At 41.7% G+C, this 14,854-nt stretch overlaps 1 protein-coding gene across 4 annotated transcripts in view; it reads right to left on the bottom strand.

Moving 5' to 3' along the window:
- The window catches only part of LOC144696533 (protein O-mannosyl-transferase TMTC2-like), a 207,474-nt gene that overhangs the window by 98,036 nt on the left and 94,584 nt on the right, over window positions 1-14,854 (bottom strand). The window contains exon 1 of one of the 4 annotated variants that reach the window (XM_078567929.1): window positions 4,598-4,676. The exons of the other annotated variants lie outside the window; for them this stretch is intronic. Within the exon in view, the coding sequence (XP_078424055.1) occupies window positions 4,598-4,627 (30 nt within the window). The 5' untranslated portion in view covers window positions 4,628-4,676. Of the gene's footprint in view, window positions 1-4,597; window positions 4,677-14,854 lie in introns of those variants that run through there. 4 annotated transcript variants of the gene reach the window in all.

Below are 14,854 nucleotides of genomic sequence, written 5' to 3' on the forward strand. Positions count from 1 at the left end.
CTCAAATTTGTTGTCTGCTGATTAGCATCAGGTCCAAAGAGCCATTTAGTTGCAACCTAATTACATTGTACGGTATAAGTGTGGGCCAATAACAACAAACAATCACAGAAGCTACCGAAAATCATTGTTGTTCTAAAATTTTAACATACGCCAAACTCTGTCACATTTTGATACCCCATACACAATTAAAAAAATCAATATTAGGCCTTATCACATTGGCAGGGAACTTCTGGCAGATCCATACATTGTAGGCTCGCAGTGGCATGTAGCATATAAGGGGAGTAGCGTAAAAGTCTCTGGGCATACTGAGCAATAAGTAGCTTCCGTGCACTAATGAGAAACAGGACCTACACCTTTAAAGTATATTGAGCACACAGGAGCACTTTAATACCTCATAAATGTGGGAATTGGTAATATTCATTTGTGCCAATGAAGGATTTGACTGATATTAAGTTCTGAAGTGTTAGATTGCCAGTATTCATGGCACGAGACACAAGACAGAGTAGTGCTACATGGAGTGGTTTATTGTCAATATTGTTAGAATATTTATCACCTGCTGTTGCATCATGGAACCTAGTTTTAGTCCTGATCAATTTAAATTTGGGTTTGGTTCAACAATGTGATATTTTGCTAGGATTAAGAGCATATGTTATTGATTTGCCATCTGAAAGCTGTGGGAAACAAATGCCTTAATATCTCACCAAACTGCAATGACTAAATAAGCACGCTCTTCTGAAATGTAGAATGCATCTGAAGAATTAAGGTACTCTGGTATTACTGTGGAAAAAGCGTTTACATGGTAAGAATGATTTGGTATACGTCTACAGCAGATCTTGGAAATACAAATGGCGCAAAGTTCAGATATTTTCTCAGTGCTACAATTGGCCTTAGAAGTCCAAAAAGGTATCTGTGTCACATGCGCACACTTCTCGTGTGAGTCATGCCAAGCGCCATGTTGGTCAGGTTGTTTGAGCGTGCACAGTGAACATTAATCAGAAGTATGCAGAGTAAGAAGATTATGATCTCAATCAACATGTAAAACAGGTATTATCCCAACGCTACCATTTTGGAGCTCTAAGCCCCAGCTAACTCCCATCACTTAATCAAGCATAATATGAATATGTGAAATAAGCTGAATATGTGTTCAGTAGCAGGAAAGATCCACCCACCAGCACTGTTTAAAGAAATCTTCGACTACTTTTAGGTTAGTTGCTCATGGATTTTGACTGACTGTTGCACAAAAGTTTTATGTTTTCTTTGTTTTTTCATGAGATGTGGGCATTGTTGGCAAGGCCAGCATTTCTTGCCCATCCAGAATTGCCCTTGAACTGAATGGTTTACCAGGTCATTTCAGTGGGCAGTTAGGAGTCAACCACGTTGCTGTGGGTCTGGGGTCACATGTAGGCCAGACCAGGTGAGGATGGCAAATTTCCTTCCCTAATGGACCATTAGTTAACTAGATGGGCTTTTACAACGATTAATGATAGTTTCATGGTCATTATTACTGAGACCAGATTTGATTAATTGAATTTAAATTCCATCAGCTGCTGTGGTGGGATTTGAACCTGTATCCCCAGCTTGGGTTGCTGGATTACCAGTGACAGTACCACTATACCACCATCCCCCCACCGACCCCTCTTTAGATACAGCATGGTGAGGAGAATGAACAGAGGCAACAAAGAGCAGGACATGCTGCTAGAAGAGGGTGGAGGGAGTACAGGGAATACAGGGAGAAAGGCTTTCAGCTGGAGGCCATATCCACCCTGATTGTTCAGGGAGCAATTCTTCTATCTCAAATTCAGCGAGGAATAGTGTGTCAAGCGTCAATGCTTCACTAAGTACATTCTCATGAAATTTGCATTCTGCTGCAGCCACAAAAGCAGCCTCACAGTATGGCTTTGCCAGTGGCTGTGAATGTGTGTATGTGACCTTGCCCATGAACTATTATGTGCTTGGTTCCTTCTAAATTGATGTTGCAATACCTCACTGAGGTTCTCCTTTCAAAGAGAGCTGACAATATTTCAGTCTCTACTTCCAGAGAGCAGCATGGCTCCACAAGGATTACAGCTTTCCCATGACTAAACATGCCATTCACTGCACACACATAACTCTGGGAGCACCACATGTCAACTCCGAGATATATGTTAACCAAAAGGGAATTCCACTCGCCTATCATTGAGCTGATAGGTGACCGAGAGAATCATGTAGGTCAAGGCCTGGCATTCTGGCAACAATCCGATCTGCCATCTGCATTTGAGCCACCAAAGCAGACTAAAGGGTGGAGACTGGATGAGAAGGGCTTTCCACTGGCAATGTGGCTGATGACTCCACTACACAGGCCACACACACACACACACACACACACGCATGCACACACACGTGCCATACATACAATGAATGCCATGTTACCAAACAAAATGTAATAGAGTAGGCTATTCGCAGACAGAAACAATGCTTCCAATGCCTGGATTGCTCTGGAGAATCCTGCAGTACTCAGCTCAGCTGGTGTCAAAATTAGTCATCTGCACAACCTCACCATGATAGAATCATAGAATAGTTACAATACAGATAATACAATAATTGTAACAATAGTTACAATTCAGCCCATCATGACTGTGCACATTCCTTGTCACCAGTTACACAGTGAGCAGCTGAGGGGGAGGAGGAAGAGAAAGAATGAAGCACTTGCATTTATATAGCACCTCAGGATGTCCCAAAGCACTCTACAGTCAGTGAAGCGTTTTTTATTTGAAGGGTAAGCACTGTTGTAGTGCAGGAAGTGTGACAGCCAATTAGCACACAACAAATTCCTACAAACAGCAACATGAGAATGACCAGATAATGTTGTATAGCAATGCTGATTGAGAGATAAGTATTGACCATGGCACAAGGGATAACTCCCCTGCTCTTCTTCTCAATAGAGCCATAGGATCTTTGATGTTCATCTGATAGAACAGACAAGGCCTTGATTTAATGTCTGATCCGAAAGATGGCATCTCTGACTGTGCAGCACTCCTTCAGGACTGCATTGGTTTGTCAGGCTTGATGTTTGAGCTCAAGTTGCTGGACACACAATATTCTGACTCAGATTGTGAGTGCTATAAATAAGTGGAAAAGGAAGAAGCAAAAAAAGGGAGACAACCAATACAGCCCCATTCTGGCTGGCTGTCCATGAACAACTCAACTATGCAAGCAATAAATGCAGCTCCAATTCCTCACTCACAAATAGTCCCTCAACTTGTTTTCCCTTTGTTCCTGACTATCATGTCTACTTAGCAGCAATGTAAAAATAAAAGCCAACACAAAATAAACATTCCAAACCTGATGTATTAATCAAACATGTCATACTATTTCCAAACATCAACTGATCATGCTTGTACATTGCCTTAATGCCTGTCTTCCATATGCCTTTGCATGTCCTAGTGTCCTCCCCAGTGGCTGGAGCATGGCTGATGGAAAGCTGTTGACTTTCAGTGGAAGAGACTGAAGGTAGCTTTGCAATGTGATCTCGCGCAGCTCTAGCCAACTTCAAACCGTACCATCTCGGCATGGGCAGCAGCAGGCTGGGTTGGCTGGCGGACAGTCTATATCATGGACACTGGCAGAGTGGCGGTGGTGGGAGGTCAGATGCTGCCACTCTGAGAAAGGACAGCAAGTTTGTACTCTGTGGAGCCCTGGCCTTCCCCTGGGGCAGCACCTAAGCAATCCTAGAAATTTGTTGGAGGATGGATTGCTGTATTGCTGTGAAAACTGAAAGCCTCCTTGAGCACTGGTATTTGCCGCCATGCTAACAGCATTCAGAGCTTCCATTGCAACAGTCAGAGATTGTGTAGCTTCTGCTTGTGCTACAGTAAAAGCTGAGACATTGGCCATCCAATGCTGCATAATTTTTTCATCCACAATTGTGCTATGGAGTTGGCCACCGCTTCCATGCTGGAAAGAACGGACACCAAGCTCTGAGCGAAGCCCTGTGCAAGGTTGATGCTGAACTTCCACATGCTCCTTGACATTGACTGCAGGATTTCTGACAGGCCTACGAATGCACCAAGCACTTCATTATGCAATCCCTTCAACCTTCTTCTGTAGACTGTCCCATCAAGATGTTCATCTGAGTCCTCAGCAACAGAACTCATGTGTAAACCTCACCCTCTGGGGAGCTGGCACCTACGTCATCCCTGTCCCCTGCCTTGCTGCAGGCCACTCATGCCCAGTGTCTCACTACATGCAGGTCTCACCTCTATGCTATCCCCGCAACTATGCATAATGTAAGGATCTCAGCTTGTTGCTGTGCATGTAAGCTCAAATGATAGTGTTTCTTTATCATCACTGTCTTCTCGTTCTTCCATCAGTTGCTTTTCCACCATTGCCTGGCCAGGTGGCAGTTCCTGGATATCTGAAAGGAGAAAGGCACAAGGGTAGGTTTGGGAAGGGGAATGACGCAGCAAGAAGTGCATGCTGACACCATATATTGCTCGTAAATCAGAAGAGATTGTGAGATAAGGGGGCCTCAGGATGGGAGAATGAGGATCAGGTATCAGAATAGCGTCATCTGGATAGTTTCAGCCCCACAGCTGGCCAGTGCTTCAGTGATACCCACACTAATAATGATGTGCCCGGTCACCTCCATGGGGGTAAGGACATGCAGGAACTATTGTTTCCACTGGTTAGCATCTGCTACCTCCGGTTGTGCACCAACTTGTTCTGCAAAAGAGAGGGAAGTGTGTCAGTGAGTGTGATACAATCTCTGAGTGTGATGTGGCTCTCATGGATGAATAGCCAGCAGTGGGTGCAAGCTGTGAGATGTATGCGTGTGGCTTGCAGCAATACTAAGTGTACGAGTGTGAAGTAAAGTTATGATTGTGAGGTATGAGTCCTGATTGAAAGAGATTTTTGGTAGGTGTGATGCATTGAGCATTTGCTGAGGCTGGTGATCAGTTGATCTGGGATATGGCATTTTAAGAAGCATTGAATATGACCATGAATATTCGTGCGAAGTCACTGAACTTTTTACAGCAGAGGATCCGGGTCCTCAGGGCTTGGCTCCAGATACCTGTGCACCCAGTGCCTTCACAAAGTTTGTCCAGAGGATCTCCTGATGACCCTCTGTGATAAAACACTTCTCTCCTCTTCCACAACTCCTCCACCAAGGTCTGCAATTCAGTGTTTGAAAATCTTGTTGCAAGCTGTCTCCCATGTTGTGCCATTATGCTTTACCCTCATCAGAATGAGTTTCACAATGAACCTCACGGCATCAGCTCCAACAACAATACACTTCCTTTTTAAAATGCACAGGGTGGCTTTAAGTAGCTGTTCCTGGAGCTAGCCTCTCACAACTTTGGCAGCCCTCTGTCAATTACATAGTATTTGAGTATTTAATTATACTTAGGTGATGAGCAGTATCTCCGGGTTCATTTTGGCCCCTATATGCATATATATATATGAGGACACTGAAATTATGGTTGTTGGATCAGGTGGTGGATGTTTGTAATGTGTATCACTGTAAATAATAACTTATAAGTATGTAAAGATTAGGATTTAGTTCTACTTTTCACTACTTGACTATCTGGAGTAGAACATGGTGGCAGAGGATGGTTGCCTAAAGGATCAGATGTCCAGTGCCTTGAAAAAATCCTGAGGGAACGCTCATTCCCTTCATGGCACAAAGGAGACATTCCACTGTGACGCAAAGAATAGAAGACTCAATGGTTACCAGATTTTAAAACAGTCCAGATACTGGATGCAGATGTCAATAGAGCAGAAGGATTAAAGACAGACAGATTAAGGATGAAAACACCTTTAGCAGATTTGGCTATTACAGCAGAAGACAACTTTGGAACACAATAATAGGTGATTGAATATTAGAAATGCTCAAAGAAGAGGTAATAGGTGCTTCAGGTGTGACTCGAAGTCTTATGATGCAGTGAACTGTCCAAAGTGAAGGGGCAGGGTCTTCGAAATTACACATGATGAAGAAAACTCTGAGGAATAGGATGAAGATAATGATGAATTGAAACAAATTATACTGGTCACAAGGTGTTTTTAGTCCTGTGAAGAAAGTGTTAGTCATGGACTGTTTTAATTGTATAGTATTAGATAGTGCTTGTACTTAAACAATATGTTAGACAGATTAGTTAAAATGCTATCTTGATTCATTAAGTAGTGAGAATTGGTGCATGGTTGAAGAGTATAAAAGTACTCCTTGCTTTGGGTTTGGCGGTGACAACATCGTAAGGTCACTAAAGAGAGTTGTCATTCCATGTAAAATAGTTGCAATAAGCCATTTTATAAGTACTGGTATAGCCTCCAGTGAGATGCCTATGTTGTTGAGTAAACTTTCTATGAAACTTGACATGGTAAGGTAAGTATTTTTTTTGAAAATCAGTTGATCTGCAGTTTACCCTTAACAAAACCTGGTGTTGCTATTCAGAATAATAGCCAGGTTTTAGCAGTATCAGGTGATAAGGAAAGAGAAAAAAAAATTGTCTAGGAGGTATATAGACAATTTTCTCACCTTACTTGTAAAAAGGTTAAAAAATCTTGCCAAAAAAATGCAGGTTTGGTTGAGGAATATCCGGTAAGCAGCGAATATTGTGGCAGGCAGGGGATGCAAGTCAAAAAATCAGTATCCCGACGGCAGGAAATTAGTTTGGAATCTTATTCTCCTGACTTTCATGGCAGCTTAAATGCGGGTGAGTGTCCTGTGGATCTATGTCGGGAACCCTATTTGCATCTCATAAGACATAGGAGTTTGCAGACGGATATAGATAAGTTGAGCGAGTGGACAAAAATCTGGCAGCTGGAGGAAAATGTGGAAAAATGTGAAGTTGTTCACTTTGGCAGGAAGAATAAAAAAGCAGAGCATTATTTAAACGGAGAACGACTGCAGAATTCCGAAGTGCAGAGGGATCTGGGTGTTCTCCTGCATGAGTCACAATAAGTTAATATGCAGGTACAGAGTGTAAACAAGAAGGTTACTGGAATGCTATCCTTTATTACGAGAGGAATTGAACATAAAAGTAAGGATGTTATGCTTCAGTTATACAGGGCATTGGTAAGGCCGCATCTCGAATACTGTGTGCAATTTTGGTCTCCTTATTTAAGGAAGGATGTAAATGCATTGGCGACAGTTCAGAGGAGGTTTACTAGATTGATACCTGGAATGAGAGGGTTGTCTTATGAGGATTGAGCGGACAGGCTGGGCTTGTTTCAAAAGCCCTATTAAAAGGGTGTTACTCAAAACCCAGTTAATTGTACTAGGTCATCAGAGAAAGTTGAGATTATACCTAAAAAAAGAGACAGTGCAATTGCAAGGTTTGATTGGTCAATTGAACTGGTTGTGCACTCAGACCAGACAGATTCTAGTATGGATGTGTTGGAGTTAAGCACTATGATGAAACACCCTAAAGTAGAGAACTTTTTAAGGGCAAACTAAATATTAAAAAACTTAATTTTGGATCAGTGTTTTCCATGCTAATCTTCCTGATAAGTATTCTTGCACAGCTGGTTTCAAAATATTATTGATGGGTGAGAATGGGAAATGTTCTCCTTCAGCTTAGGTTAAGGGTATTCTGGCTACTGAAACTCTGGTTCTTGTGAAGACAGTGGATACGATACTGGGTTCTATTTGTCAAATATTTCAAGTGAGATTTTGTACAATGGGTAGACTGAAGATAGTATATCCAACAAATATCACGTAGATAATTGTTCCTAGTAGGATTATATACACTCCATGAAAAGTGTGAGTGAGAAAAGGTTGACGATTGACCTCGCTGGCTTGAAACAAATTCTGGCGAGAAAGAAAATCTCTATAATTTAATTGGTGAATTCAAGCCACCAACTGTCAGATTATTCCACTAATGGAAATGCACGGAGAATCTTTTAGGGGTCCTAGAGGAGGAGAGTCTCGCAATGTAATGCTTTATACAGAGTATGGAAGTTTGTTGATTGAATTTTTTTGTAAATTTTGGGTTGTGGATATAAACACTAGTTTTTATTTAAAGAGTGAGGGATCTGTTAATTGCATAGTGATTGAGTATTTAATCATTTTCAGATGGTGGACATTAACCGGGATTCACTTGGGCTCCTATATATAGAAGCAGACTGAAATTGTGGCTGTTGGGTTAGGAGGTGCATGTCTGTAATGGGTGTCTCTGTAAATGGAAGCTTTAAGTGGCTAAAGATTAGGCTCTAGTTCTATCTTTCACCGCCTGGCTGTCTGGAGTGGAACACCCATCAGAGGCATGGATTCACTCAACAGCACTGTTATGCACGCTGCATTCATGTTCATCAGGGATAGCACAAAGTTGCTGTATTAGCTGCATCGGAAGCAGTGTGTGTGGGTTCAACCCACAACACAATCCCATTGCCCGTTTACAAGCTCTATCAATATTAATCGCTTATATAACCATAAACTTTTGTGTAGAATATTGTATATAATAGAAAAATAAAGTTGCATTTCCCACAAGTGCTGCTTGAGTTGAGCGTTTGCGGTGGAATTGCTATATGACCTTTACATTGCAAAGAACTGCCAACTAAGTCAGTAGTTTGACAATTGAAACGGTATTCATGGATACTTTAATAAGCCTTACCCTCCCTTAGAGAGGTGGAATGGAATAAACGGTTCTTGTGTGGTCAAACTAACTTTAAAACAACTGGCAACAAAAGACTGGAACCGGCAACTCGGTAATCCGCACCTATCAATCAATTCAAAATATCACTGAGATGCGAAGGCAATATTATTCCCACACTATCCAGATAACTCTTGCAAGACAATTCAGTAAAAGGTAGGTTAATCCTGGTTGGACAAACCAATACTCTGTGTTAGTCAGCTTTGCAATTAGCTAATTAAACACCAGCAGTACCTCCCTGCTCACTTAGGGACCACAGGACTGGGCTCTTGTAAATCTGCAACTAAGCTCTCTGTGTGTGAATAACTGCAATACTCCCTCCATGGAGTCTATATTGCGTAAAACAGAATCTCTATCTGTGGATTTCTCAATAGCTTGGCTCGAGAACTTTCAAATATGGTAATAGGTTTCCATTTGCGTCAGATGTCCAGCCAGGCCACAAAAACAGCCTTTAGTAACAATTTTTAAACTTGGATGGGAATATTTAAATTTCAAATATCATCTTGCCAATTGAAAATGCAACACCAAGTGGCTAAACATTGTGCCATCACACTCATCAGTCAATCCGATTGCCCATATTCTTTCTCTCATTGAGTTTCAATAAAGCATCTCTTTCCATGTCCCATAATCAACATTTCAACTCAGGCACTGACTTTTCCCAAAAGGCTAAAAAGCCCTCAAAAATCAGGTTATGGCTCAAACATTCACCAAAACTGTGAATAACAATTATGGTACCTGAAAATTGAGGACTCTGGGTCAGCTAAAGGACTCAGATTGTAGAATCACCCTTCAGACTGAAATTCCGACCTTTGGTTTCCTAGTAACAAACAGGCAGCTGTCCATCATTGGCCCTAAATCTAATTGTAAGGAAAAACATCATCCATATTCATAAAGCAAGCTATAACAATTCCCCATTATTCATCTTGACTAACTAGTCCCAGTTGCCTATTCTAAAATTTATTTAAAACAGAATTGCTTCCTTTAAATGCTCCAACTGTGTCATGTGAAACGTATTTAAACAAAATAAACTGCAGGATTTTAAAGGGCAACAACCTTCTTGTAAAAGTGGGACAACAATTTTTACTATTTGTCTGTGAACACATAGTGCAAGTTGTGACATTATTGCCCTCTAAGGTGCAGCACTCTATCACTTCTAATCGAAATTATTTCCACAAAAATTACAATCTTTATACTCTGCAAACTAGAGAGGTACTTTTAAGCCATTCTTTTATAATGGCTTAAATAGTCCTCTAAATTTACCAAAATCTCTTGGATTGCTAGCAACATCATGGGCAGAATTTTGCCCCTGGCGGGCGGGCTCGGTCGGAGGGCGGTTGGGAAGCCGAGCTCTGCCTACGATCAACACTGGACCACGATTTCACACTGGTGGGCCAATTAAGGCTCAGCACTGCCTGTGTGGGTGGTGGGGGGGGGGAGGAAGTTGGTAGAGGGCGAGTGGGCCGAGCGCCAACTTCACTCATGCGCACGAGCGAGCGTTTCACAATCTCCCTGGAGCACAGAGCTGCCTCAGGGAGGTGAAGAGATATGAAAAAACTAATTTCAAAAATTAAAATGTATGAAACGTGTCTCCTCATGTAACTCTATTGATGAAAAATTAAAGTTTTTATTTTATTTTTATTTGCCTGTGGATAAGGTTTCCAAAAAAATCCTTTCTTTCGCCTGCCCACCAGCCATTAGGTTGGACGGGCAGCGAAAAATTTAAGTTAGTTGTTTACTCAATGCCCTTAACAGGCCTTTTGTCAGCAGGCGTACTGCCAACTGAAAAATCGCGCGACTGCGCGTAGATGTCAGCACGCTCGGCCGACGTCAACGCGTGTCATTTCACGCTCGAGCAGGCTGGGCGTGTGCCCATCCACCCAGCGAAAATTTCTGCCCCATAAGTGCAAACGAGCGATGTGTTTGCACACATGTTCTGTCGCACTGCCCTCCTTTAGTTGTGACATTTTAAAACTCGGGTCTGGAAATTGATTTAAGTGCTGGTCTGCCAAACAATCCCCGTTCAGGAAGCTAAAACAATAAATGCTGATGATCCTGAGCTTGTGACGACAAACTGACGAAGCGTTTTCACATTGAGTTCCATATGGATCCCTGATCTGCGAGGTCATGAGATTCCTGTTTGTCAGGGTGCAGCATATACTGTGCAACACAAGAACAGTTTTAGGAATTCTGTGTTCCATAGTCTGACTAGCTATACATTTATGAAAATATGTCCTGTGTTGATGGCGTTGTTTCTGGAAGTTGGCAGCTGTGTCCACAAGAATTCTAATAGTTGCTAAAGCTCTCCCACACAGAAATGTTTGTAAACCATTGGCGTAGGCAATCTGTTACTGGGGTTTATTTAGAAGTGTGAAAGGCCTAGAATAGCACAGTTCAGAAAACGAGTGCAATGTTTTATCTATTGCGGGAATATCTTTAAAACACATCCAAGTGGGCCACTGAATAACTACTAGTCAGACATTGCCACTTATGTAGTGAAAAATATCACTAAAAGCCACAGAGTGATAGTCACTATCAGATAAAGTAAATAAAGTGGTGGCAGGGGCGGGGGGGGAGATTATTGGCACAGAGAAAGTAAGCGTTAGAATGAAGAACACACCAAGTATTTTATTATTACAGCTGAGCCTGAAAAAAAATACTTGCCTGATCCAACGATAACATATATTGGTAAATTGCTCACACATTTATCAGGAATCAACTGTAATAATATTTTAAGGTGAAACAAGGCAGAAATCCATAGCAACCTATTGATTTCAGTACAGACAAACAATCACACATTGTAGAATGCCATCACTTTGCATGTATTCAAAAAGCCCTCAGAAGCTTAAGTTTTGGAAATATTTAAATTGGGTCTATTCATTCCATTAATAGTTCCAACATGACATTTTATGAACCTTCTGATTTCTAATTTCATATGTAAAACTCCCATTCTATGCCTTATTTCATTGGTTGTACGTGTAAGGAAAGGGTTAAAGGAGCGGCTACAAGTTCATAGTTTGCTATGGGAACCGGGTGGGTCCTATAACTCTTTTGAGTTATCAACAGTCACAGATTGCAACTCTTTCGAGTACAACCACAGTTCTTGGTTTCCGGGAGTGGGACATGAACCCACAACCCTCTGATTCAAAGGCGAGGGTGCTATGAACTGAGCCACAGCTATACTGATTAATTGCAGTGACACTACTGAATTAAATAGAACAATTTGAATTGAAATGGAACAGTTCATGGCAGTAAACTGATCAAAATCAGGCAGATAATCACAGTGGGACAGGAAGGAGTCTTTATATGGTTAATCCAATGGAAGATAATTTGGAAATGCACTAACCAACTAACAGTCAATTATGCACCAACCAGCCAATCCGTATCCAGAAGAGAACTGTGCATGCCAAAAACTGTATTCTGTTTGTAAACCCCGAAAAAAACCCCACAGGTGCAGAGATCATGAAGGAAGACAGAAGATACATATCAACTAGTCATTTGGTGGTGCAGAACTGGAGGTATTGCTAAACAAAGAGGAATGCTGTCAAAGCTTTTTGTCTTGCACTCAACAGGACAGAATTTTCAAGAATACCAGTTGTAAAGGGAACAACAATTTATACTGCATGAGAAGAGAGTGCTGATTGGTTGGCGAGTGGACTCTAATTGGTAGAGGTGTTGCCATGGACAATGCACTACGGCGCAGTTAACTGCCAAGCTTTTATTTAAATTTAAACCAGGCAGATCGACTCTGATTGGTCAATGCGTTGACATGGGGAATGAACCAGGGAATGACGGTCCTCAAGCTTTTGTTCAGTTAAAAAAGGCGCAATGCATGGAAATGCTCCTTCTGTCTGCAAAGTACAGGGCCCTGTGTGTGAATATATGTAGCATCTAGCACGCGTAAGTGATGCACACTGCAAGCCTGACTGATAGTCTTAAATTAGTTGTCAGCGCATCTTAGTACAATCATAAGGACTGCAGCAGTTCAATAAGGCAGGTCATCACCACTTTCTCAAGGGCAATTAGGGATGGGCAATAAATGCTGGCCTATCCAGCGACGGTCACATCCCATGAATGAATTTTAAAAATCAGGATTGGTTAGCAAGTGTTGGCCAATCTCGGAATCACATCTAATATTGAACATTAAGTTTTGAGTTTTGCAAGCACAGGCTGGTTGGGTACAGTCAGTACTTTGCCTGTTGTGAACAGCGAAGGGACGTGCTGTTTGATACGATCTGCCAGTCGTTAGGGCATACAGCCTATATATCTGGCATCACACTGGCACTGAAATTCATATACTACATCACTCATTTGTGTGACAGGCAGAACATTTTTTTTGGCTTCACGGTAGCATCCTGTTTGTGGAGAAGACCATTTGTGTTACTACTGTATAGTCACAGCATGAAACAACTAGCTTCGCCTGTTGCCCAATTTTTTCAGATACCTTACCTTTCCAGGGTAATCTGAGGTAGACTGGGCATTTTTCATAACCGAATGCCGCGGCCTTAGGCCCATTCATTAGTTTGTCCAATATACAGCGAACAATGATCTGATCAGGGTAGCCATTATCCCACAGGATGATCTTGATGTGCCCTATTTTGGCATCAAGCTTGCATGGTTAGCAAATGGCTCGGGCCCTATTTATGAGATTGCCAAAAAGGGCAATCTTATACCACATGGAACTGTAGGAATCGCAACCCATACATTCACCAGTGAAGGTAGGGTCGTGGTAAACAGTAGTAGGGAATCCATTGGCAGATTTCTCAACTAGCATGTCGAGGAATGGGAGCTTATTTGACTGTTCTATTTCAAAGGTGAATTTGAATACCGAATGGAGTCCATTAATGTGTGTAAGGAAGTTCTTACATGCAGCTGCGGATTCAAATAAGCAAACGTGTCATCTACGTATCAGAAATATGCAAGGAGTAGGAGGATAGGTGTCATTTCATTGAAGACATGCTTCTCGTGGAAACCGACAAAGATGCTTGTGAGAGCTGGGCCTAGAGGGGGTTCCATGGCAACACCATCTATTTGGACATACATGGTATCATTAAAACTGAACTCAACTGCATGGGTTGCTGAGTTCATAAGTTCAATGAATACAGATTCATACAATGGTAGTGCGTCTAGATCGCCATGATACAGAGACGCGGTGCAAATATCTATGGCTTCCTTGAGCGGTACATCAGGGACTAGGTTAGCAATGCTGAATGAGCACATGGATACGGCATTGCTACCGATTTGCAAGGCTTACCTTTTTCAACTGAACACAAGTTTTGGGGACAGCATTCCCTGGTTCATTTCCCATAGTGATGCCTTGACCTATCAGAGTCGACCTGTCTGGTTTCAATTTAAACAAAAACTTGGCAGTTAACTGCTTCCAGGTGCATTCTCCATGGCAATGCCTGTACCAGAGTCCAATTGCCAGCCAATTAGCACTCTCTTCTCATTTCAGTATAAACTGTTGTTCCCTTTACAATTGATATTCTTGCGAATTCTGTCCTGATGAGTATAAAACAAAAAGCTTTGACAGCATGTTTCTTTATTCAGCAATACCTATCAATGTGGAGCATTCAAGAAGGAAGACAGAAGTTACATATCAATGGGAAGATTCCCAGTGAACCAAGCAGGAAGATCTCGGTCAAAGATTACATCTAAGCAATCTACAATCGTCTCAGATCGGCCACCTGAGGGGTAACTGTGTAATTTAATTGAAACTTTCCTATTAAAATTCTCAATAAGTGTATTGGATTTAATGTGAGATTTTTTCAATTGTAATTCCCCAAATTTAAGAGGCAAAATCACCTAACCACATGATTTTTCATCAATTTGATGACACTTTTTCTTCACTTTTTTTTTCCTTACTTTTGTCCCCTTGCTTTCCTGAGGCATTAACTCCTTGTTCCACAGAAATTGGCCACCCTCCCAGCGTCTCACTAATTTAAGCATTCTCCGTATATGAACCTTGAAGATGAAAGTTCATATATTATTTGACTGTTGAGACATTACAGTTGCATTCAATCTCATTCTCACTCAACATCCACACATTCAATCTAGGGGCTCTTGGCAAGTCATCAGGAATGGAAACCGGGCCAAATTTCCTTCCCTAGCCGAGGCTAAGTGTAGTAACAATGTAGTAACTCAGGACAAACCAGGCATGGGACCTGGCATAACATAGCTACTTAACAGGTTTATTGGGGGGACATTATTTACATTTCAGGGATTAAGGA

This window comes from Cetorhinus maximus, chromosome 22 (genome assembly GCF_964194155.1).
Source record: "Cetorhinus maximus chromosome 22, sCetMax3.hap1.1, whole genome shotgun sequence".
NCBI classification, from domain to species: Eukaryota; Metazoa; Chordata; class Chondrichthyes; order Lamniformes; family Cetorhinidae; genus Cetorhinus; species Cetorhinus maximus.